Below are 26,172 nucleotides of genomic sequence, written 5' to 3'. Positions count from 1 at the left end.
ACAATGAGATGTAGTCTGCAACTGAATATGGTAGTATAGCAAAATACAACACAAACAAAACAATTGAGATTCAGGGGGAAAAATATGTAATTCACGGTCTGTGAAGCAAAGGTTTATATCTAGGCTGCATTGGATATAGTTTGTCAATATTTCTAATCAGATGAAAAAAAATGTTAAATGAGCTGAAATACACCAAATCATTGTCCTGAAAGCCAAAGTGCAGAACTGTTGAAAGCTGAAAAGAAGAAGTTTTAAAGTTGGAAATAGCTGAACATCTTTAAATGTACATAAGAAAAAGCTGATTAATGACAAAAGAAAATTTAAAGTAACAAAAAAAATTCTGGATGAATACTGAAAGCTCATATTCTTTAGATCACTTGAGTGGAATTATGGATTTCAAATGTCTAAACTCAAGAATCTCAAGTGAAGTTAAAGCTAACTGTTACCATCAATGTTGGTCCTTTGGTGTATTTGTAATGGCTTCCAATGTGACACAGACATCCAAAAGGTTGTGATTCAGTTGGGGTAAGTAAAAGTTAGTAGTGTGTAGGTAACATCTGTGCAGCTCACTGATGTTTTGGAGCCCACAAGGGGTCAGCATTCAGCAACAACGGCAACAGTCTTCGTGTCTTCATGCATAAGCCATTAGCAACATCTAATCTACTGTCACGGTAACTATCTCTTCAAGTTTGATGAATGAACTTTGTTTATGGAAATCAGAAATTGGTCTACACGGTCTTCACAGTTATGCAGATGTCACCTAAATGTGTTGCTAGTTTTACTTCTTCTCCTTAATGTTATCTTTCTTTCTTGTTGTTCACATGATCACATGTGACAGTAACTTTCTCTTTGCATCATGAAACCAAGATAAATTCTTTGCATGTGTCTTCAGCATTATTGGGTTTCTGCAGCTCCTGGTTTTCGTGTGTAATACGTTCCAGCACACAAGGAATCAGACACCATGAACTGATTCCACAATATTTGTGGTCTCTTTATAAAGGGTGAATTATATAAAGGCAGTCACTGATCACCACTAGATGGTGTGATAGGGCAGCAGACTCCAGTATTTGCTCTGCATTGTGTTCTTCGCATCATATTCTAGAAAGGAAGAGAGAGAGAGATGAAAAGAGTTAGACTTCTAGGGTTTGTGGATCTTTCTGCTGGATGGCCTTGCCCTTTACAAAAACAGCAAATATCAGTGGGAGGGTGCATGGGGCTCTTCTCATCTCTACATAATACTGTGTTGGAACCACTGATGAGAGGGTCCCAACAACAGTGAGCTCCATAGCACTCGTGCTTTGTCTCTCTCCTCCTCTTCACCCTCTGAGTTAAGCTCGCTGCTCTCTATTGGATCATTGCTTTTTACACTTCAAGGATCCGTGCAGAACTGAAAGAAGTTTCTGCAGGAGGATTAAAACTTTGAAAATAACCGATGCTGGTTTCCTTCATCATCTGATGTTTATGAGACTTTTGGTTTTTTTTCTGGAATAATGCCTTTGTGCTGGAAGAGAAGCTCCTGGTTGCCAGTGGTGTTTGGGACTGCGCTGGTCGTTCTTACTGCTGGTAATGCTGGACCGAATCAGGACAGGAGGCAACCTCAGTCATCCTCGTGCTTTGGAGGCTTTGATCTCTACTTTGTTTTGGATAAGTGAGTGAACTGACAGACATTACCTGATTTTCTATCGATAACTGAGTTCATGATTTTTTTAAAAAATCTAGGAAGAAGCGTTTGTTGACGAAACAATTTGGTGTCTGTCTTTGTTTCTACCTCCACTAAAGTTTCTTCCTACCCTGAAAACTTAAGACAGTTCTCTAGCTAAACATTTTATGCATTGTTATGAAATCATACTTATGCACGAAGTTTAAAATGCATATTTACTTTATGCATAAAAGAATTGTGCTTTTTGTGTCCCCTGCAGCAATAAAATCATGGTTTTGCCAAGTGTTTTTATGATGTCATCATCCCATTTGGTATCATTATGAGTCTGGCGTCATGCAATGCAGGAAAATGGGTTAATGATGCAATGTTTTCATTATTGTGATTGTTGCTCCATTTAACTGTCAGCTGCAGTCACAGTGCTGTGTTTGGTGTACATACGTACCTCATTAGCCAGTGAAAAGCTTGTCTTGATAATTATGTTTCTTCATATTCTCAGATTTTCAAATTCTGTGTATCTTAGGGAGTCATTGTGATAAAGTTATTTGGACACAGGTCATGATTTAGAATCCATTTCCCTGTTTATCTAAGCTCAGTTTGAGTTATCTTTGTTTTTCATTCAGCAGTGCAGCAAAGACAGCTGTACAAATCTGCAAAGTGGCACGAACCTCCCACAATAATCTATCACAATTACAGTTGACAGTCTTTTGGAGGGGGCATGTCGTGGACTCTTTTCATTTTGCAGGTTTCTGCAGGCAGCACATGATACATTGATAAGTTAAACCTGAATTTTGATGCTCTGCAAATTTAGAATTTTCCCAACTAATCCTTTTAGGGTAATAACTAATAATATTTAAGGTAAATCAGCACATAGCCTCTCTAGAACCGATGCTTAAATTGCTCAGGGAGTTGCCTTTGGACTATAGCAGAGTACTTACCTTCTGACATTTGTATTTTTAAATCCTGGTTTCAAACGACTTGTTTTTATTATAATATCACCACATGCCAAACTTCTTGGCCAACTAGGCCAAGAAAAAAAAAAGATCCAACTCATTAAACCACTCTTTTTTTATTTGGAGTTTTTAATTGGTGGATTTTTCTGTAGCTCCATTGTTTAGAGAGTCTCTACATGCAGAGGCAGAGAGAGATTTTCCAGTTGTCCTACAGTACTTCTCAGTGCCAAGTCCAGGCACATGCTGCTATTTCTTAGAGGAAAAATCAGGCACTTATGCAGGAGTGAGCAACTGTTTGCATTAGCCATGTTTCAAAGACACAGGTTTACAGGTGCACCCTGGCAGTATTTGTTGTCGGGCATTAGCTGTTCCTTTAAATTTCTGTCTCCTCTCCAGGTGGGACTTCACTTTGCCTCTTAGCTGCGATGTCCTCCACCTGCCCTCACTGTCTTCTCACAGTATCTGCCTGATCTCTCTTCTCCTCTTCTCTCTTTTCCCGATGTCTGCGCTGCCTTTCTCCACTTGGTCCAGATGTTCCAGTGTTTCAGCCTGTTGGCTCAGATGTTTGTGCTGGGACTTGTGTCATGGTGACAATGGAAAAATACGTGTGTTATGAAAACACAATTTCACTGAAAGCCGTGATAAAAATCAGCAGTGACACATTCAAAAGACATCTAGGCTCACAAAATGTCGGCGTTATCAGCCAAAAAAACTGTAGCTGTGTACTGATATTGATACAGATAATTGAATAATGAGATAACTATACAAAACAGCTTCTCTGCTAAATCATTTAATCCCTCCCTGATCTCCTGATTTTTATTTCCTGACAAGTAAGTAAAAACTGTGACAGTAAAGAGAGAACAAAGTTCAAGATGATTAAACAGAAACACTGATCAGCTGTTATTATGCAGCAGGGTTAACGAAGCCTTATTGTGAGTGTATTTTGATGACTGTAAGACTAAAGTAACTACAGGTGCACAAAGAGGATTTTAGAAATTTGAAGATCATTACTACTTCGTAGAGTAAGTTCACCAGGCTCTCCAAAGCATTTATTCTGCAGGCTCTTTCAAGTCAGCTGTTTTCTTTGTAAGCACTCCTTCCCCCCTGGGCACAGACACAAGGGCCCCCAATGTCAGGGGCGGTGGCTACAGAAAGAGACACAAATACAAACAGATGCACAGCTTCAAAAACATGACCGCAGTTACCCGAAAGAGACACAAACAACAGAAGAGAGACCACGAACCATAATTCACAGTGACATACAAAGATTAAAACAGACATAAAGTTAATTTTTTATGGAGACAAAACAACATACAAAAGACTCAAAAGACATGGTGGTATAATTTCAGGTGCTTTGGGGTCTTTTTAAGACTTGGTCTTGCACCTGTCTGAAAGTGCTAGGGTTTTTTTTGTTTTGTTTTAAATTATTGCCTTGGGCTACTGCCAGAGGAGAGGTCATGTAGTTTAGATGCACAGCTGCGATTTTAAATAACACATCATCATATTAATTTGATCTTTTTCTTGTCAGATCTGGGAGCGTGCAGCATCACTGGACTGAAATCTATCACTTTGTTGAAAATTTAGCTCAGAAGTTCATAAGGTAAAGAAATAAAAGTGTTGTAACAAGAATCTGTGGGAAAGTTTGTAACAAGAAATGATGACAGATGAATGTTTTCTCCTGTCTTTTCTCCAGCCCACAGTTGCGGATGTCCTTCATTGTGTTCTCCACTGAGGGACAGATCTTAATGAGGCTCACAGAAGACAGGTGGGTGCAGCTCCTCCTCCACAAAAACAAAAACTGGTCCTAATCCTTTAATTTTCTGCCATCCAGCTGAAAGGAATGAGCGTAATACCAGATCTGGACTGAGGTCACATACAGTTATGCGCTTATGATTTTTATGACCAAGAAGAGATTCCAGACAGATACTTTCCTTTGCTCTGCAGAGTCTGCATAAATACTTAATCATGTGGTGTTTGACACGATGCGGACAGTTTATGTATCCAATCTTTTAATGTTTCAGTGCTTCCTGTAGATCTTACTCTACAAAAGGCTCATTTCCTGTCTGTCTGTGCAAAAGTGTCTCAGGCCAACACACACCAATACCATTCCAGTTTATTCATCTGTTACACATTGCTTGCATTTTCTCAAAATGCTGCCCTTATGGAAGCTATTATCCTGTCGCCACGCCCTAAAGTATCTGGTTTTTATGCAAAACCATGTTCAGAAATGAATCTGACAAAATAAATATTTCAGTTAGATTAGATATTCCCTTGTCTTCTGCGTGTCCGCTCAGGGAACGCATTCGCAAAGGACTGGAGGAGCTTGAGTTGGTTCGACCAGGAGGAGACACTTTCATGCATCTGGGCATCATGAGGGTGAGTGGACCTTCAAGCTGGCACCTCCTGCTTCAGCTGCAGCACAGTCACCGCGCAGTTCAGAGCACTAGATGACTGAAATGTTAGAGACACAAGGAGTTCCCTCATTCCTTGCATTCTACTGGGCTTACGCGTGTTTAATTGATCTTTTCTTTTATTGTTCGCAGGCCAGTGAGCAGATATACCACGGAAACATAGAAGGTGTGTTTTATTCCTCCTTATAGTGCGCTGCAGATTTTTCAAGTGTAATTTTTACCAAAACCTGTGAATGGATGAAAGTTTTGTCTGTTTCTGTGCTTTACTGAACTCAAATGGATGTTGCCGACTTTAGGGACAGGAGGTCAAAGGGGTCACAAGATAATTAGAGTCTGAGCAAAAAAACACTGTTATGTGATGCTCCCACATGAAATTGCCGTTTTTGTCCTTGTGTGTGTGTGTGTGTGTGCTTTAATGATGCTGTTACTGGTCCAGGCCTATAAACTAGTCACAATAAACAACTTGACAAAGAAGAACACAATTATTGCTGAGAGCTCAGGGGAAGAGGTAACCTTCAGTGTAAGCCTCGGAAAGAGCCAACAGTCGTGGCTTTAGTTATGGTTTACATTTGCTCGTTGACTTGAGGTCACCTTTAGGAGGCCTTTAGATGCATGTGATTTGATTTAGACTGAATGAGATATGCAATTACAACAATTAAGGTTTAGATCATGTAACTACAAACAGTGTTCTGTTAGCTCAGTCAAGGTGGGCGACGTTTTGGTAGCGCGTGCATGCGTTTGTGTCATTATGCCTGTAAACACGATAGCTTGGAAATTTTTGGATGAATTCTGATCAAACTTTGTGGGGATGTAGAGTGGGGTCATGTTAACGATACAACATACAGGCATATAGGGAATTATATATGGAGGATGCCAAATATCATGTTAGTTTGTATATCTGACTTTGTATATCTGAAGTATGTAGCTAGAGTATTTCATTTGCTAGGCCAGTAAAACTGCAGCAGGGGTGATTGTATTCTTTTTGCTCACAGGTTATCGCACTGCCAGTGTTATCATAGCTCTGACGGACGGAGAGTTACACGAAGATCTTTTCTTCTACGCTGAGAGGGAGGTGAGAGGAAAAAAATAGGTCACACGTGTTTCACAACCAGGTGAAATATGTAAACGATTAAACATATGTGGGACCAGATCAAACACTGCCATTCTGTACATCACCACTTTGATCCTCATCTTTTAGTCAGACAGCGGGGCCAGAGCCTTCCCCGGATTCATACATCAGAGCTCGCATTCGCATCTGCTCTGGCCTCTAATAATTCAGCTGCTCCTCTGATCATTCAGACTTTGCAGGCGAAGGCGTGTGAAAGCCACAGGCTTTAATCAGCTTTTAGTTGCTTCAGACACATGTTGACATTGGGGATGGTGTTCCTGGAAATGTTCCTCCTGGAAGCTGTGGGAGGTCTTAGGTTGTTTCTCGATGTCAACACCAAAAACATATTAACTGGAAATTTGACTTATGTGTTCTGTCTGGTTTTGTGGCATCTGAGGGACGTTTCGAATGTTACATCATGCGTGATTAATATTATTAAGTGGAACTATGATGGTGCCTGGCTTCTTTTAAAGAGTTTTTCCAAGTGCCAGATAAAAACAAGCCTTTTTTGGGTTTGTTGTGGATGGTGTTGTGAAATGCAGAGGTGTAATTGAAGCCAGGTCTTCCTGTTTTTGCTGTAAATCTGTGTGTGTACTTGACAGGCCAACCGCTCCCGAAGTCTGGGTGCCTCGGTTTACTGCGTGGGGGTGAAGGACTTCAATGAGACACAGGTGTGTGTATGCTTTTAAGTTTTAGTCTGAACCTTACTGGCTTATGGCACCTGAACTTGAGAGAGAAATGGATAGCACTGCTGTAAAAATTTAAGCTCTGGAAATCCAAACCTTATTTTGAAAATCCTGAAACTAGCGTTTTTAAAGAGTTAAGTGCTTGACATCACATGAAGTCATAACTGTAAGTAATTTAAACCCCGTGTCACTGTCTCTGTTCATGGACAGCTGAAGCAAACATATTCAAGTGAGTTAAGTACTCCAGCAAAGACATGAAATATGTTTTAACTTATGCAGCTTTATCCAAAGGCTTGGTTTCCTAATCACTGCAACATGCCAAGTGAAGAGGACTTTCCCCCCGCCTCCTTTGTTTGTCGTTGAAGCTGTTTTATTTTAAGGAAGTTGTGTAATTTTGTTATGCCACTGGACAATGTCTGAATGGAAATCTTGGATGAATAAGTGTGCCACTTGTCTCTTTTGATTACAGTAATTTGTTTTCTCTCTAGCTGGCAAACATTGCTGATAGTAAAGACCACGTCTTCCCTGTAAATGATGGATTTGAGGCTCTGCAAGGAGTCATCGATTCAGTAAGCATTTCAGTTCTACATGTTTACATCAGACAGACGCTCGGCATCCGTGTGACGTGTTATGATCAGGACTTTCAGACACAGGAAAAGTCAACGGAGATCTTCTTGCTTTAATAGGCTTTATATAATCTCTCCCTTGACCTCCCCTTTAATCCATAAACATGTTGATCAAATATCAGGAAACGAGTCCTTCTGGACAGAGACAGAATTCCAGGAAAACCTGCTGTGACTTTCCTTCTTTTGATTAGTGTGACTGATAAACACAAAGTATGTCCTGTATCTCTTAAGATTGACCTCAGTGTTTTCCATTTGAATGCTAGGATGAAAAATTTGAATTAGTTTGCTGTGAATGTGCTGATGTCACTGGGATATGGGATTTGTTGAGCAGAAATAAGGGCCAGACAGCTGAATTACATCTGGAGCAGATTAATGGCAAGTTGAAAGCAGCTACTTCTCACTCATGTGAAAGGGGCAGTTGATCATGAATCGTCCTCTTGATGTTCAGGGTTAAAGAGAGTATGTTCCTGGAGAGTAGAGCTGGGCGATAGAACGATAACGATATGTATCGCGATATAACTTTTACTCGATAGAGAAATTAAGCTATCGCGATAGACCTCGCCGCTCTTGTCCTCAAAAAAAAAAAAAAAAAAAGGTCAGCCAATCCAAATTAAGTAGCGCAGAGCCGCAGCGTCACGGCCGCAGCGTCACGTCGCGTGACTTGTTACGTACAGCACAAGTGCCAAGCCGCACGTGTGTTTGTTTGGGAAGCAGCCAGCGGGTAATGGAGCCAGCGCGTAATGGAGGAAATGAGTGTGCCGACTAGAAAAATCAACCGAGCGTGACCGAAGAGAAAACAGACGATGGTTCCAATGCCGGAGAGATTGTCAAACGGAAGAGCCAAAGAAGTTCCGTAGTGTGAAGGTATTTCGGCTATTTCAAGTCTGACAAAAATAGAGTAGCGTGCACTGTAAATTGTGCCGAAAGCAAGTCTGGAAATACAATAAACTGGTGCATGCGTCACACTGTGCGCCACGTTATTGTTTCGGTGAAATGAATTTCTACAATACTGTTAATTCTACTCTCTGCAGTGTTTAAATGCTTACATATACACACAGTTACTGTCCCTCCACACATACGACTCGGTTCTGCTTCTATGCCCCAGCTTTGTTTACTTTTTCCCACCGAGGCTTCTAGACTTCTGATTGGCCAACATTTAGGCACGGTTAGGAATCTAGCGCCACCTGCTGCTTTGGCATGTTCATAGCAGCGTTTTCCTTCATTTCTCCCTTTATGTGTGGACGGGATTATTTTTTAAAACGAAAATGGAAAATCTCCGTTTTCAAAAATACCCGTGTACGTGTGGACGTAGCCTCAGTCTCTGACTGGAAGCGCTAATTCGTCATTCGGCTTTTGTCAGACTAAAGTAACTGTTAAAACTGTTTGAAAAGCTCAGCTATACAACAAGGAGAGATTGAGAATTTCCTTTTAGTTCTCAGTTTATTTGATATTGACAAAAGTTAGTCAGTTTTGTCTGTTCTTCTGTAAAACAAACTAAGATTTATTTTTAGAATTAATATTTTGTTTCTAAGTGGAATTGACAATTTAGTCTGTTTCGTTTGTCTTATTTTGAAACTTAAACGCTTTAGCGGCTGCCTTTTGTGTAGTTTGCAATATTTGCCTTTATTTATCTGAAAAAGTCTCATGTTCCTTAAGTATATCTACCCTGTTGAACTTATTATGGGAAATAAATATTTAAATAAAAACAAGCTGCTGATTATTTAAGATAAGATAAGATAAGATAGAACTTTATTAATCCCTCGGGTGGGTTCCTCTGGGAAATTCGATTTCCAAAAAAGCACAGCACCGACAGAAGTTACAGAGTTATACACACACACATATATATAAATACAGAGACAATATAAATAAAATATACGAAGGGGATAAATAGAATAAATAGGAATAAAAATAAAAATACAAGTGAATTGCACATTTCAAGTATTGAGTCTATTGCACCGTTGACTATTTACAAAAGTATTGCACAAAAGGTATTGTACAGTGAGGTGAAGAGGCACTACAGCTTAGTTGTTCCCTCCTTTGTCCTCCTGTTTCCCCTCCCTCTCCCCACCAGAGAGGAGTTAAACAGTCTGATGGCGTGTGGGACAAAGGAGTTTTTAAGTCTGTTAGTTCTTGTCTTTGGGAGAAGCAACCTGTCACTGAACAGACTCTTCTGATTGTTTATGGCCGTGTGCAGAGGATGCCTGGCATTGTCCATAATGTCCATCAGTTTCTTTAATGTCCTTTTCTCTGCCACTGTCACCAGAGTGTCCAGCTTCATGCCGACCACAGAGCTAGCCCTCCTGATCAGTTTCTCCAGCCTGGATGAGTCCTTCTTTGCTGTGCTGCTCCCCCAGCACACCACAGCATAGAAATAGAAATATTTCACATTTTACTTGTGAGCAACGGCACATTTAAATCTTACAAATATAGTTATTTGGCTTATATCGTGATAGATATCGTTATCGCCTGAAATGAAAAAAACATATCGTGATATGAAAAAATCTCATATCGCCCAGCTCTACTGGAGAGCAACAAATATATATATATATATATAATACTCAGTGTTGGGAAGGTTACTTTTAAAATGTATTCCACTACAGATTACAGAATACATGCCCCAAAATGTATTTTGTAACGTATTCCGTTATGTTACTCAATGACAGTAACGTATTCTGAATACTTTGCATTACTTAATATAGTATCATGCTTTTTACAACTACATGAATGTACTATTGCTGTGTGATTTATTACTATTGTTGGAGGTCCACGGCTCCGAACCGTAGTAAAGGGACCTCTGGCTAATACGTCGGGTTCCGTGTCGGGCTCATAGCTGAAACCTAGCTTTACTTTGTTGTCTGGGTCAAGTTTGAGACAGAGAGGCGTTGAAAGGCTGCTCCAACGGAACTTATTGTTTTGGAGGAAAACACCAACATGGTGTACAGTCGAGTCTTAATAGCTTACTTACAACTGGGCTCGTCAGGCACTCTATTTGGCTGCAGTGGTTATTATTATATTTACATGCTTCCAGCTCCTGTTTCTGCTCTATGACAACTCGTACTTTTCCACTCTCCTTTTTCTCCCTCCTTGCGCTCACAGACATATAACAGGAATGGCAGTCCATTCTCCCTGCAGCACGGACTACACTGCCCATGAGGCTACATTCTTTAGGGCTATGACTGTAGCATTCTGCCTATTAGCTTAGCACAACAACAACAACAACAACAAAAAGGGGCTCTCTCACCCAGGAAACACATAGTCGCAGAGAGAGCGCGCGTCACCCTTTAACCATGGCAACCATAATGCTGCGCCTGGAACATAGCTGTCAAACAAAACCCAAACAGTCCTGACCAATGTTCCCTCTAATTTTTCACGTGTCTGAGCGAACACACAAACTCCCTGAGCGATCCCTTGGACCACTGTGAGCAACATTAGACGTGTCCACTGTGGTCACGCCAGAGTTTACATTTATGTTAGACTACTTTTAATTAACTGCTCTAGCCCATTTACAATGAAAATGTAAAAAAAAAATCTAGTCATTGACCTGTGTAGTATGTTAGCCTGTCAACGACGTTGATTAGCTGCGTATGTGCGAATGTGAATCGCATTATTGGCTGGACTATGGGATAAGGTGGCATCGTTCTAATCCCATATGGGAGCAGCCAGTCACTTACTGACTAACACTGCAAAACAGAATTGTTAAAGTATTCATTTTAATTTCAATTCAGGTTAGATTTTTTGTGCGCAACGCAGATTTTCTGTGCGCAGAGACCGTGTCAGCAGTGCGCAATTGCGCACGTGTGCAGCTTAGAGGGAACATTGGTCCTGACCCGCGATATGAAACAGGAAAATACCGCTGTGTAATCCATTTATTTCAACAAAGTAACTGTATTCTAAATACCACCTTTTTAAACGGTAACTGTAACGGAATACAGTTACTCATATTTTGTATTTTAATTGCGTAACGGCAGTACATGTATTCCGTTACTCCCCAACACTGATAATACTGTACATCTGCAGGATGTAAATGGGAGCAAAAGTTTATTTAATAAGGACATAAAAGTGGACTTGGCTCAAAGTGGCCATTCAAAATGGAAAGAAATAGATGACCACGAGAGAAAGATGGACAGCAGGAAAACCACAGTGCTTATCTCAATGTGTCCCTCAGATCCTCAAGAAGTCCTGTATCGAGATCCTGGCAGCAGAACCATCCAGTATCTGTGCAGGAGGTAAAACTTTATTCTAGTTCACCTTCCTCAGGCCACTCATTATAATATTAGGATTTTCTTAAGATGGTGAATGAATTTGAGTATGCTGAAAAGTCGTTTCCTAGAGTGCATTTACCTTCTAGGATGGTATAGTTGTATCAGAAGCTTTCAAGCAGTCATCATGGGCATGGATATCATGAATCGAAATCTATCAGTTGAGAGCTTTTAATGAAGTCTTCTTTTTCCAGAGTGTAATAATTGTACGGCTTACGTCTTTAATGAATTTCAAAACAAAACAAGAATTGGGTGTTTGATTTTTTTCAGGGTCACAAATATGCATAAAGCCTCATTTACATACGCCAACACTAATATTTGATTAAATGTCCCAAAGTGTATCTGGCAAGACACTTTTGATAGCCATCAATGAGTTTCTGGAATAATTCTGGCTGGATATTTTACCACTCTTCTTGGCAGACTTGGTAGATTTCATTTAAATCTGTTGGTTTCCCGGCACAGACCTGGTTCATAATTTTTCAATCGGGTTGACATCAGAACTTGGGGAAGGACATTCAAGAAGCTTAATGTTAGGGATATTTGTTTGGGATCATTGTCCTATTGGGGGAAAAAATGTGTCAAAGAATTTTGGAGGTAATCCTCCTTCATTTTACCATCTATTTTGTTCATCAGTACCACTGGCAGCAAACAGCCCCAGAGCATGATGCTACCACTACCATGCTTGACAGCTGGTTTAGTTGTCTTGAAAGTCTCACGTTTACAACTCCAAACATTTCTTGGTCAGCACCCTCTAAATCTATTGGCGATGTGAAACTCCCTTTACTGGGATAGTGAAAAAGGTTTTTGTCGTGTAGTTTCCAGTTAATTGAATTCTTGGATCTTCCTGAACGCCATTTTCCTCTCATCTGAGGGGAATCCACACTTGACCCTGTGTGGATTAGAGAAAATCCAACTTGCACACCCAGTTCTTGTTTTAAACTAATTTCCCCTGGAAAAAGAACTGTTGAAAGAAATTATTAAAAGCTCCAAATTTCCACGACATTCATGCTCAACACGAGTGTATGTAAACTGCTGCTTGGGATTACTTTGGACCAAAGAAGATGAAATAACTTCATTTATTTTCAATAATATTTTATAGATGAGGTGACATAATGTGTTTCTCTTCGCCTTGTCAGAGTCCTTCCAAGTGGTGGTGAGAGGAAGTGGATTCCTTCACGCCCGAAATGTTGACAAAGTGCTGTGCAGCTTTCGAATCAACGACACCCTAACTAAGAGTAAGTGAAGCATTGCTTATCAGGGTGTTACCCCTTATTCACTGCATGAGCTATTTTATTACCATATAACATCATATCTGATTATGCTGTTAAACTATGACAAAGACGGCTGGAAAACACAGATGAGTGTGTGAGACGTTGTGAAAGTCACCTAAATTACACCGGCCTGATTTTCCCAAAAGACAAACACTACGTGAGCCACACAGCTGGAGTCCTCGATGATCAAATGAGCAGCCAGGTTTTATTTATGCATTTTTTTAAACACATGGTGTAATTTTACAGTCTGGAATCAAGGTAAAAATTAAAACAGGAGATTAAGGAGAACCTGTACCACACACAAAGGAAATATCTTTAAAGTGGCTTACAGTAACGCTTCCTACTTCACATGCCGCTGCAGCTGCATGAGGTGACGGTCTAATTACAAAGCATGACAATAACCAGCATTTACATAGAATGAAATGTGTGCTCCACGGAAGTAAGACCACTGTGAGCGTTTCTACTTTCATTGTTTTTACTGTTTAAATCTACAAATTCAATGAGATGATTTTCTGGAGCTTGGATTTGAATTCTAATTGTTTTTGCATGATATTATCTAACGTCCTGTAAAACTGATGACATGGAAGCAATTTGAGCAAAATTATCTCCTCATGTCAATCCCATTACGTGGAGGTTCCTCCTCCACATTCATTCACTCCTCTAGAACCTTTGCACACAGACTTCTGGACTTTGTTTACTTTACATCAGCAGTAAGCTTTAAATGAAAAATAATATTGTCACAGTTAGCTTTCAGAGAGACAAATGTATCATTTCTTGAGAAATAATTGCTCCTTCTGATTCCTGCTCTCAGCCCTCTGCTTACTTTGCAAGTCTGGAAAAGTGTATAAAAGGAAAGCAACAACATACAACTACATGTGTGAAGCAGATGAATCCATGTTTGGGATTTTATCCCCAGGAAAAAGTAGCAGCAAGTATAGCCAGGCGTGCAGGGACTTGGCAGTTCCTGTCCTGAGCTATTCATTGTTTTTGTGACAGATGTTGTACTGGACAACTGTGGGAAGGGTGAAAGAAGAGACAAGAAGAAATTAACACGGTTAGATGAAACGATCCACACAAGTCCTGTGTCTGTTTGATAAACTTGAAGCTACGGCTAACCTGGACCTGTCGACATGTGACCAAATCCACTCAACAGCACTTTTAAAGCTGACAGTTTGAGCCATAGCATGACACTGAATAAATGTGGTTTATGTCACACCGTTGATATAATATAAGACATTAAGGTTCAAGGTTACTTTATTTATACCCGTAGGTAAATTTGCTGTACAGAAAAAATTATTGCATTTGGCATCCCCTCACAAAACACACATTAAACCCGACAAACACATATTTGATAATTTGACAAGTGATAAAAAAAACCCCAATATAAATAAGATCAAGATTAATTCAATAAAACAGTTTTTATTGAGTTCAGTGACAGCAGCAGGGACAGCTGTTTTATCTTTGACCCACACTTTGGGACTAGAAACCTCCATCCAGAGGAGAGAAGCTGAAATTCACCCCATAAATGATGGGAGCCATTATTAAAGATTTATAAAGCCATTCCTCTGTAGCTGTTTAGAGTACAGGGAAGCCAGACAGGGCCATGACTCACATATAAGACGACTGGAGTGTCTCACTATCTGATTCAATGAGCTTTTCTCTGTGACAGAGGTCTAACCGAACCATGCCACCAAACAAAAAGATACAACAAACTCAATAAAAGAACGATTGTTCGGGCAATGTGGAAATGAGCAAATTTCCTAAGGCACTAAATGCGCTGGTGACCCTTTAATTAAAGTGACTCCATGCCCATTTTGTTGCTTCCTAAAATCAAGAACCATATCTTCTGTTTCAGATATGTTCAGTTGAAGTTAAGACTCCTCACGCCACTGAACAAAGTCATCAATAACTAGACTGTGTGTAGTTTCACCCTCTTTAAGTAAGCTGGCAATAACATCTGCGTATTTAATGATGGCCCTGTTTTCATATCTGCTCTGACACATGTTTGTATAGAGAATGAATAATAAGCATGATAACAAACGCTCTTGGGGAGAACCTGTAGAGGAGAACAGTGGGTCAGACAGAACCCATTTATTCTCACTCTTTGTGACCTGTCAGCTAAATAGTCTAAAATCTAATCCACCAGGTTTTCCCCAACTTCAAACTGTTCTTAAAGTCTTTAGATTAAAACATTGGGGTGTAGTTTATTAAAAGCAGAGGAGAAATCAGTAAACAGAAGTCATACAAAAGTCCCTTTACTCTCTACATGTTTAGAAATCAGATTAAGTAGAGTCAATGGTGCATCCTGATAAGCTTTTTAAAGACTTTCATCACGACTGAGGTGAAGGCCTGAAGTCAGTCAGAACTTTCAGGCGACCAGCTTTAAGGACAGGAACAACGACAGCTTCTTTCCAAAGAGAGGGCACATGTTGCATTTGCAAGGATTTATTAAAAATAACCTGAAATAAAAGACTGAGTTCTCTAGCACAAGATTTAAATAGGCGGCCACTAATATTATCAGGACCGTGGCTTTTGTTAATAAGAGGTAGGAAGATTTTTGTTACCTGTGAGCAGTGTCAGTTTACTTGTTTCCTCTGGTTTACTATCTTTAAGCTAAGCCAATCTAGCCACCTCCTGGTTTAGAAGTATGAGCATCTTATTCCTGGCAAGAAGGGGATTTCCCCCCCAAGCTGAACAGAACCCTGTGAACTCTCACAGTGCAGGCTGGGAAAAAAGCACAAGTAACCATCTGCGCTTTTTTGCTTTTGCAACTGTAAGATTCTTCAGAACTCAGCTGTATTTAACCAGTGTCACCGAGTTTATAGTATGGTACAGAGGATGACTAACCTCTCAAAAATCAGCCATAATCTTAAGCAATAACTCCAAATAATTAAGTGGTTGAAGATGAACTTCAGTCATCTGTCTTCACCTCCCAGTTAAACATGACCTCTCTCTGAGCTTGGGGAGTAAACAGTCTTATAAACCTTTATGACACTGACTTCGAATGCCTGCCAGAATCCTTTTATCCACCACGGATTTAAATTGTGGAAAAATGTAAGTGCAGCAAATCGTGTTTCATCAGCTCTGAGCTGGACAAAGTTTGCACTTTGCTTTCACGCTGTAAGGCCACTCTGAGTGCAAGGTGGGTGCAGAGTTGAACTCTGACATCTGTCCCAGTTCGTGGCGGCGTGGAGCTGTTTTGGCCTTGCTGCCTCCCTCTCTCGCCTCTCTTCCTCTCCCTCCTCCATTGTGTTTTTTTAGAGAAGAGCAGCCGCTTGTGTTGATTTCCTCAGTTCTGGGGTATGCGCTCGCCTTGCCAGGATAAGCAGACAGGCTTGCGCGATGATGTTTGTTGGATCTGCTTTCCTGGACAGCCAGCTGGATGAGGAGAAGACCTACATTTTGCCAGAAAAACAAAAAGTGTGGTGAAATTGTTTGTATTGGCATTCGTGAGCAGTTGTCTAATCCGTCAATAAATTCATTTTACTGCAATCTGGCAAAGAGATGTCATAAGAAACGGTGATTTGAAGGTGAAAACATGTTTCAGGAGCTGCATGTGTCCTTGAACACTGCTCACAATTCCAGTCAGGAAAGTTTGGCTCATGCTTTTGCTGTTTTTCATGACCCTTTCCCCCTCCGCTTCTCTAGTGGTGAAGCCATTGGTTGTGGAAGATACATATCTACTCTGCCCTGCCCCAGTGCTTGAAGAGGAGGGGATGTAAGTCGTATAATTTACTTAAATAAATGTGAGGTTTCAAATGAAACCCTCTGCTCTGCTTTTCAAGGTTAAAACGGGGCTGAGATATTTTTCTTTTTCTTTGCCAGGGCAGCAAATCTTTATGTCAGCATGAACGAGGGTCTCAGTTTCATCTCTAGCTCGGTCACAATTACCACCGTGAGCTGTGTGAGTACAATAAGATATAGGGGCATTTGGCCTTTAGCGGGGGCTTGGAGCAGCACAGAGTGTGGAGCTACAGACGGAACACAAAAGTGGCTTACATCCAGCGCTCTTTGTGTTCAGACAGCCTATGCTGACGTGTCTGTCTCTTTTACAGTCTGATGGGACCATCCTGGCCGTAGCTCTGCTCATCCTGATGCTGCTCCTGGTCTTGGCTCTCCTCTGGTGGTTCTGGCCTCTGTGCTGCACTGTGGTCAGTTCCCTGCAACGAAGACATGAACTCGTGCTGCTTTACAGATTGCTCTCAGCCTGCTCCTTACATTTTACATGGCTACAAAGAGTATGGGGGCTGTAGCCGAGCCATTTACGTCCTAATTGATACCACAGACAATATAGTGAAGCCTGGAGTCTGTGTATCAGTATTCCTCCTTTGGATTCTTGCATCTTGCCAAAAAAAAAAAAAAAAAAAGTGATACAAATTAAAACTAATATTTGATTCATTTCTTTTTAATTAATCCAAAGGTTCAAAAAACACTCAATTTTCCCAAAAAATTTAATTTTTTATGATTTAGGCTGTAAAGAGTTAATTTTTACTGGACTTTAAAAAACACTCTGTTCCTGAGGGATCTTTGTTGCTGAAGTTAGTCCACAACCAGTAAATAGTCTCGGCCATCAGGTGAACATGCGTTTAAGCAATTATACCTCTCCTAAAATTATTTGCGTTTCCAGAGGTTACTGCAGGTAACCTCCAAGTCAGTATATTCACTTAAAGAGATCTAACTTGTAGCAGATTTTTCTACCATTTATGGCTTTACTTGATTTGTTGCCAGTGGTGTGGAAACAAAAGCGTCTATAGCCTGAATGTTTTGGTTGATATCTTTGTCACTATGAAGTTTTTAAGTAGCGGGATAACTGATTCCAAGTAAAGAGTTTCTTTTTTTTCTTTTTTTTTTATGTACTTATGCAAAAGCCATCTGCTCAGGACTCGGTGAAAACATGTTTGTGGGATTATTTAGCATCAAGGTATTTCAGCAAACTCACTTGCTACCACATGCCCTCTGTACAAATCCGTACATCTCCTTTCAAAATCGTCACGGGCATGGTGTCTCTTCAAAATGCACTGCAGTGTTTCCACTGGAGCTGGAAACAGGAAAGCTGAGCCCTGCCAGAGAGAGATGTCAGCTTTTACAACACAGCTTTCTCTCCCTTCACTCTTTTTCTGTCCATGTCAATTCGCTTGCAAGTTGAAGTTCGTGCAGCAAGTGTGTTTGGGAAAAAACGACACTAGGTTACCAAGGGGAGTCTTTTTTTTCTTCTTCTTTTTGTTCCAGGATTTGGAAAAGAGTGCAGGAAAAAAATCACAAATAAGAATCAGAGTGACTTAATTTGCCAAATGCATTTAGTGGAGATGAATCTGTCTTTATTACACCTGTGAAAAAACCCTGACGGCTCATGCAGTGAGGAAAAAGTTTATATGGGGATAGCAGCGGTGTACATTGTTGTGCATTCATCCAAGTTTTGAGTTGCATAACATCGAAGTAGATGGATAAATTGTTTTTCTTTCCCTATTTATGTGATACTAACTAACGTATAAATACTATAAAAGTTATCCATAAAACTAAAAAGGCATAATGTGGCATTTATGAGGTTGTTACTCTTCTCTTGCTTTAACCAGCAACCTCAAGGCAAAAAAATCTGGATAGCAGATTTCTAGGTCAGCGCCTTGCTCTTGTAAGTCGTAGAGACTAAGAGGGAAAACATTTCTCAGTCATTTGCTGTTGTGTAGCCACGTCACTGTGCATAAAGCGCGCATTGTTCTGACACGCAAAAAGCATTTTCAAACATGTCTCTGCGACTTCTGTCATCTCCTGATGTTAAACAATGCTCTCCATCTTTTTCTTCCCATTCACTCTGCTTTTTCTTCCCCTCTTTTATTTCGCCCACAGATCATCCACGAACCACCACCACCGCCAGCTGTGGAGGATAGTTCGGTAGGAGCTTCACAATCTCCGCCTCCTGTTTTGTCAAGACTGAAAAAGAGTGCTTGTGATTTAAGACTTCGACAGCTGCCAGCGTTTAGCTTATGTAATTGTTAGAGTGACAGCGTAAACCTCAATGACCACACGGCGTCACTGACTTTCCAGCTTTAAACTTTCAACACTCGTTTTCTGATTCATTTGACGAGAGTTAACGCCCTCTCAGAACAACGGCATCGTGACTTTTACAGCACCCCACCACACACACACACCATTTCTGCTGTTTGTAAGAGCACTGCTGTTGTGTCCAAGACTTTAATTTATGCCTTTAAAAAATTATAACCATTTGGACCTGCAGTAAGAAGTTTAAAAACTCAATAATAATAACTCAATAAGTCAAAAACATAATTTCAATTTAGTTTTAAGATCAAACCGCAAGTCCAAATGACTCGATTCAATACAGTTTAACGGTCCTCAAACACGCTGCTGCAGCTGTGGGACGTATCAGGCTGCATCTGTTTGCACAAAATTAAACAGAAAATTAGGTTTAACTGCTGAATTTAAATGCCAGTGACATCCACGGCCTCAAAGACTGCTTTTATTACGGTCTCCTCTGTGCGACATCCTGGTAGGATACGAGACAGACAGGGTGTATTAAAGAGCTGAAACATCACAAGTTTGGCTAGTGGGCTTTTTCATTTCCTTTGATCAGACAAACTAGAGCAATGGGGACATAATGACAGCTCAGGGATAGGAAGGACAGAGAGAGAGGGGCATTCATTCCAGTTTGCCTGGTAACAAATAAGAGAGCAGTTGTGTGCAAAAGTCTTGTGCCACTCCTCTTTCTTTATATTTTGCTTCCAAGAGGGGCTATTTTGTCATAGTTTTCTTGAGCAATAGTTCTCCAGGCTTTCTTTGGAAATTGGCAGGGAACCATTTTTTAAACTGTATCTTTCGGCACTTTGTTACAACAGCCTGTGGCAAAAACACAGAAATATTCCTGTTTCATAAAACATGCCAAAGATAATACAGTGTTACAGGCATAAAATAGTATTTTTCATGAACAAGAGGATTCAAAAAGAGTTACACTTGGTATATCTCTGCATGTTGTGCAGTGTGTCCTTGAAAAATTTGAGGAAACTGGACACGAAAGGGACATCTGCAGCAGATGGGCAGTATCTGGAAGTGTCCTCAAGAAATAGGGAAAAAGACCTGACACAGGATCCGAGAGATGCATCTGGCACATCAGTCGATCCGTCTACTGTTCACTGAAGCGCCATCAGAATTCATCTCAGTGAAAGGGTGGCAGTCGAGAGTGAGGAATCCAAATTTGTTCAAATTATCGTCAGTGCTTATGAAGTGAGTGAGTGCCTACAGCATCTGTAAAACACGTGGAAGCTCTGTCATGGTTTGGTGATGCATTTCAGCCAGTGGCGCTGGGCAGCTTGTCAAAACTGATGGAAATACAAACACAAAAAAAAAACAACCATCAGATTTTGATCCACTGTGCCATATCATCTAGAAAGCATCAAATTGGCAGCAGCTTCATTTTTCATCATGACAATGACCCCAAACACACTGCCAATGCAGTAAAAGTGTACCTGGATAGAAAAAACACACAATGGAACACGATCAGTCATCGGTTCCACATTATTGAAGCAGAGTGGGATCTTCTTGACAGAGAATGGAACAAAAGGCAGGAAAGCTTATTTAAGACACTTCAGGCTGTGTTGAAGAATAAAGGCGATCATACCAAATATTGACTTTTAAGCTTGTTAGAACTGTCAAAACTCTTTTTTTGCCTTATATACTGGATTTCCATGCATGTGAGTTAGCAGATGTTTAAATAAATTGCTCCTCCTATTTCGCTTTTTCCTAGAAATGTGTGAAGAAATAAGGGGCGGGCCAGGACCTTTTGCACAGTACTGAATGTTTACTGCCTCTTAGTTCAAGCTAAGGGGTGATAAACATTGGTGAAATGGTTAAACAACAAATACATTTAAAAAAAAACATTTCCTGTTGCTCTCCCACAGGATGATGAGGACTTTGAAGCCCCTAAGAAGAAATGGCCGACTGTTGATGCCTCCTACTATGGAGGAAGAGGCGTAGGGGGGATCAAAAGGATGGAGGTTCGCTGGGGTGAGAAAGGCTCCACTGAAGAAGGAGCAAAGCTGGAGAAGGCCAAAAATGCCAAAGTGAAGATGCCTGACCAGGAGTATGTGTCACCACCCCCTCGGGTTCTTAACAATGGCATGCAGAAACCGCCGGCGCCACGCAACTGGTACTCACCCATTAAGGTAGGGGGGGGGGGGGGGGTATATATATATGATTACTCATTAGGAACTACTGAGAAACTCAGTATGATGCTTCACTAAGGGAACACAAACAGTAGGCAATGGTGAAGATTATTTCACCATTGCTTACTGATTACTGAAAACCATTGCCCCAGATGGTTTTCAGTAATCAATATCTAAGACTACATTTGTAAATTAAAGCTTTGATGCTGTGTAAAATGTAAATATGAAACAAAATCTCATCTAACAGTATTTTATTCACGACAGAACATAGTTGAATTTTTCGTTTCATGATGCTCCAAATGTTTTTAAATTGGTGGAAAGATCTGGTCTGCAGGCGGACTAATTCAGAACCCAGACTCTTCATCTATGATGCCACGCTTTTCTAATAGACGTATGGAGTTTGGGATTATAGTGATATATGGAAGATCTTCTCTGAAAAACACTTTATCTGGATGGGAGTGTATGTAAAACATGTACAGGCCTTTCTGCATTGTTGGTGCCTTTCCAAATGTATGTTCCTAATACCACAGGCACCAGTGCAACTCTATATCATCAGAGATGCAGGCTTTTGAACTCAACGCTGATAACAAACTGGACCCCTCTCCTCTTTAGTTCGAAGGACACGGAGTGCATGTTTTCCAAAAATAATTTGACCACAGAACAGTTTTCCGCTTTCACTTTTTTTTTTTTTAAAAGATGTGTTTCTGCCATCAAATTCAAAACGAGCTAATATTTAAAAAAAAAAAAAAAAAAATAGTAAAATGTCTCACTTTAAACATCTAATACGTTTTCAGCACCCGAACATTTTTGGAACGGAGTTTTACAATAATGTCCTGAGTCAGACGTGATCATGGAAGTACTGAGGAACAGCTTATCACTGTTGTCCTGAATCATTCCTCACAAGTGTTACCTAAACAACTTAAAGCAAACAGGATATGAGTTTTAACTGAGCCACATAAAAATGAGTAAATACTGGAGAATTTGAGAGTTATTAGTTTAAAAAGTATTTGAAGTGTGGGAATCATGGTTTTTAACAGCTCTGCTGGGGCGCATACTACATATAACACAGCATCTGTCACAGATTACTTCATGCTAATCTGGCTGAGGATATGTTAGTACGAGTATGGTGTTTTGGTGAAAATAGCCCGAGATGTGTTCGGGTATTAAAGCTTAGGTGACAATTGGCACACGGCTCCATTCCTCCAGGACCAGCGTGGGGTTAAAGGAGTCTTTCTGAAGTCTTCCCAGTCAGCAGGGGATTGCTAATAGAAACCAGACTTCTGTTGGACTGACCTCCAGAGAGAAAGGCTCCACAGCCAGGAGTTTTTGTGAGCAAAAACAGCTGCATTTTTTCTGCTCTTATCCTCAAAGTATTTGCTGTGTCTGAAAAGTATGAAGAGCCAACTTACAGTGGACTGAAACCATTTCACTGTGTCGCTTTGAGATAAATGGTTGAATTAAACGATACATTAAACTGCAGCTGAAGTCACTTGTGTGAAAAAGACGACAAAAAAAAAAAAAAAACAAGGGTTGGAAGCAGAAACCAATGTTTTGTAGGATTTTACATTCTCTTAAACATTTTGGTCTCTTCTCTGTTTCCACAGAGCAAACTGGATGCATTGTGGGTGCTTTTAAGAAAAGGCTACGACCGTGTGTCTGTAATGAGACCTCATCCAGGTGACAAGGTAAGAGCAACACCAACCCTGCACTGGCATGCACTGAGCGTGCATTGTAAATCGTTCTGCATTTCACGGGCTGACGTCAGGCTTGGCTGTGCATTAACTTCTGGCAAATGAAAATTAGCAATTGAAACGATTGTATGTGAAAATGTTGAGAAAATGGACCAGCTGTAAGCAATGAAGTGTGCACAGCGAGACTCATGGGAAAAGTTGCAGTGGGATTGGATTTAGACTGCTACAGTACGCAGCAATGTAAAAGCGTCTGGTGAAGTCATTATGAAAAAACAAAATGAAATTCCTCAAAGACCAGCTGCAGTGGGGGTGACAGTGCAGTGACCGCTGCAGCTGGAAGCTAACATGAAGTCAGAGACAGTAGAGTCTGTATGCGGTGAAAAACGGGAATTATGTGTCTAAAAATGTCACCGCAAGCGTTTATGTAATGATTCACATTTCTCTGGGTCAGAGTGTTGATCTAAAACCATTACCCTCACAGGGTGAAAAGACATTTCTGGCACATTTAAACAATCATTTTTTACATTTTCTAGAATTTTCTCTGTAACTACTGTAACTCCTAAGTGTTCTGAGTAAATCTAAAGTACACTGAGCTAGTTTCAGATTTGACTCAATAACAACCCAGACAGGATTTGCTGCTAGAAGACAGGCCTTTAAATGCCATTCCAGGGAGGAGCTGCTCCTATTGTTTGCACAGAGCTGTATAAGGTGACACACAGCCGTGTTGAAACATAAAGGAGAATTTTGAAGATGAGAGTAGGAAGCAATATTAGTAGCCCACCTTTCTTTTATTTTAAACTTCTAGTGAGAATACCAGTTACTCCCAGTTACTACAGTTAATACCAGTTATGCATGCTTTTAAACCCATGTTTTTGTAATGTTATGCATATGCATATTATAAACTCAACAGCCATTTTGTTAAGTACAGCTGCTCAGCTGTTTATTAATTCACATATCTAATCAGTCAGTCATGCAGCAACTGATTTAGGCATGCAGACATGGTGATCTACTCAAAACCATCAGAATTGCCCGAAAAAGAATAAAATACCCAGTGAGCAGCAGTTCTCTGCGGAAAATGAAAACGCCTTGTTGATGTCAGAGGAGAACTCCCAGACTGATAGGAAGGCAACAATAACTCAGCTAACCATTTGTTATAACAAAGGTATGCAGAAGAGCATCTCTGGAAGCACAGCACACATATCTTAAAACAGATTTAGTTTATAGCAGCTGAAGACCACAGCAGCAGCAGCCGGTGCCATCCCTGTAAGCTGAGAATAAGAATCTAAGGCCACAATTCACATGTTGTCTCAGTTTTTGCAGGGACATTTAAATCGCATGTACTGAATTCTGCATAAACATCATGAAAGCCTCGATCCATCCAGTCCTGTATGAATGATTCTGGTGGAACTCTGGTGATGTAATAGTACCGGGGATATTTTCTTGGAGCATTTTCGGACCAGAGCGTACCCATCATCTGACAGCAGGATAACACGACACATCACAAACCTCAAATGATCTCAAAATGACTTCTTAAACATAATGAGTTCATGAAACTCCAGTGGCCTTAACAATTAGCAGATCTCAATCAAATAGAGCATCTTTGGAATGTGGTGAAACAGGAGATTCACATTAATCTGCAGCAACTGTGTGATATTGTCATGGTAATGTGGACTAAAATCTCTGAGGAGTGCTTCCAGCACCTTGCTGAATCTATGCCATGTAGAATTAAAGCAGTTCTAAAGGCAAACAGCAGACCAACCAGTTACTAACAAGTTCAGCAAAGCTCACCAGTATAGTCCATAGTTCATTTTTTGGCAGCTATAATGTAATTTTTTACTTTGATGCAAAAATCCTAATGTTGATACTTTATGCAGTTACAATAGAAATATAATTGTTTGGCATGAATAAGCCTCTGGAATTTTCAGACTGATGTGTTATTATACGGTCAGGTTTCTTCATCTTCATCAGTGCAGTTATGCAGCATTTCCTTAAAGAGATACACTGACAGTCCAGCAAGACCCTCATTTCATGCTGAGGAGGATGGGAAATTACATCTCAAGGCAAACTTATCAGGATTCATACTTTAAACTATTTCTTAGCCTCCTTTGCTGTATTTTTTGTCTTGAAGTGAGCCAGATGTTTTTAGAGGGTAAAAGGTCTGGTATGTAGGTGAGCCACTTTAGCAATCAGGCTTGTTTTCTACAGTCATGGTGTTGTAATACATGCAAAATGCAGTTTGGCACTGTTCTGATAAAATAATCTTTAGTATTTAGTATTTATTTATTTATTGTCATTGTCAAGAACAATGAAATTGCGTTTGGGGCTTCCATACAACCCCAAAAAAAGAAGAAAATAATAAATACCCCTTAAAACCCAAGTGTACATATTTAACCCAGTGTGACTCCACACTGGGTTAAATATGTACACTTGGGCGTTTCCTGATTAAAAACAAACAAACAAGAAATAAGTGTTCTTTTTTTCTTTGCATGATAGAGTTTTAACTTGTAATTGTGGATGCAACGAGCCTGAGCAGCCGATTTCACCCTGTTTTACTTCAGCCTCAGCCTGTCTGCGATGCTCTTTTGTGCCCGAGAGGCATTTTATAATAAGCTTTCAAGCTTATTCTAAAATATTATACAGGATATTTAGAACTAACTAGGCAGCTCATTCTCTTGACAGTACTTTTTGCATTATGCAGTTTATGGACGTTTTAACCAGCACTCAGCTCACTGAGAAACAAAGTGTCGAAGTGTGTCTTCCTCACTATAAAAGCTTTTCATTAGCTTACTGGAAAAGAAAAATACTTGTTTGTACTTTCTGAGCAGTGAACACTTTCTGAGCAGTGAACACTTTCTGAGCAGAAAGCTTGTTCTGATTGCAATTGCAGCAGCGGGGAGGAGGAAGCCAGCCGATCCAGTTGTTGCTGGAGAAAAACCCTGTTACGTGTCGCTTTTGTGAGCCTTAAAGACTGGGGTCTTTTCAGTAATTAAAAATAAAATCAGAGGACGTAACACAGCAGGTTACTGGGCTACTGAACCATCACATATTTCAGTAGTGACTGACTGGGAATGTAGATACAAGTATGATACAGTCCGGGAGCCCAAGAGACATAAGGATCTATGATATTCAGTATAAGATGAACTGTACAACATGCAGCATTTGGCCTATTTCTTTTCCCCCAACAGTCATTTCTCCTCAGTGTTAAATAAGAGACACATTCCTTATCAGCCTATTGCAACTCCTGGGTCGACTGAGTGCAGCTGCTCCAGGGGTGTAACTTGTTACTGGAGTATGATGATGATGTATATCTCCCTTTAATGACCTCACTTCATTTTGAAT

General features: G+C 40.3%; 1 protein-coding gene across 2 annotated transcripts in view; it reads left to right on the top strand.

The window, feature by feature from the left end:
* The first annotated feature begins 1,141 nt into the window (after positions 1-1,141).
* Positions 1,142-26,172, top strand: part of antxr1a (ANTXR cell adhesion molecule 1a) — a 28,231-nt gene continuing 3,200 nt past the window's right edge. For both annotated transcript variants that reach the window (XR_014923331.1, XM_085475034.1), the window contains exons 1-16: positions 1,142-1,648; positions 4,139-4,210; positions 4,304-4,375; positions 4,905-4,986; positions 5,154-5,187; positions 6,014-6,093; positions 6,732-6,800; positions 7,304-7,384; positions 11,607-11,667; positions 12,837-12,935; positions 16,620-16,689; positions 16,797-16,875; positions 17,027-17,122; positions 18,816-18,860; positions 20,879-21,142; positions 22,747-22,827. Coding sequence is in view for 1 of the 2 variants with exons in the window: in XM_085475034.1 (XP_085331160.1) it covers positions 1,491-1,648; positions 4,139-4,210; positions 4,304-4,375; positions 4,905-4,986; positions 5,154-5,187; positions 6,014-6,093; positions 6,732-6,800; positions 7,304-7,384; positions 11,607-11,667; positions 12,837-12,935; positions 16,620-16,689; positions 16,797-16,875; positions 17,027-17,122; positions 18,816-18,860; positions 20,879-21,142; positions 22,747-22,827 (1,443 nt within the window). In the remaining variant the exon portion in view is untranslated. The remainder of the gene's footprint in view (positions 1,649-4,138; positions 4,211-4,303; positions 4,376-4,904; positions 4,987-5,153; positions 5,188-6,013; positions 6,094-6,731; positions 6,801-7,303; positions 7,385-11,606; positions 11,668-12,836; positions 12,936-16,619; positions 16,690-16,796; positions 16,876-17,026; positions 17,123-18,815; positions 18,861-20,878; positions 21,143-22,746; positions 22,828-26,172) is intronic.

The sequence above is a fragment of the Copadichromis virginalis genome, linkage group LG12 (genome assembly GCF_057382275.1).
Source record: "Copadichromis virginalis isolate Kocher_CV1m ecotype Utaka linkage group LG12, C_Virginalis_male_GT1.1, whole genome shotgun sequence".
NCBI lineage: Eukaryota > Metazoa > Chordata > Actinopteri > Cichliformes > Cichlidae > Copadichromis > Copadichromis virginalis.
Note: the sequence above shows the minus strand (reverse complement) of the source record. Positions and strands in the feature narration are given on the sequence as shown.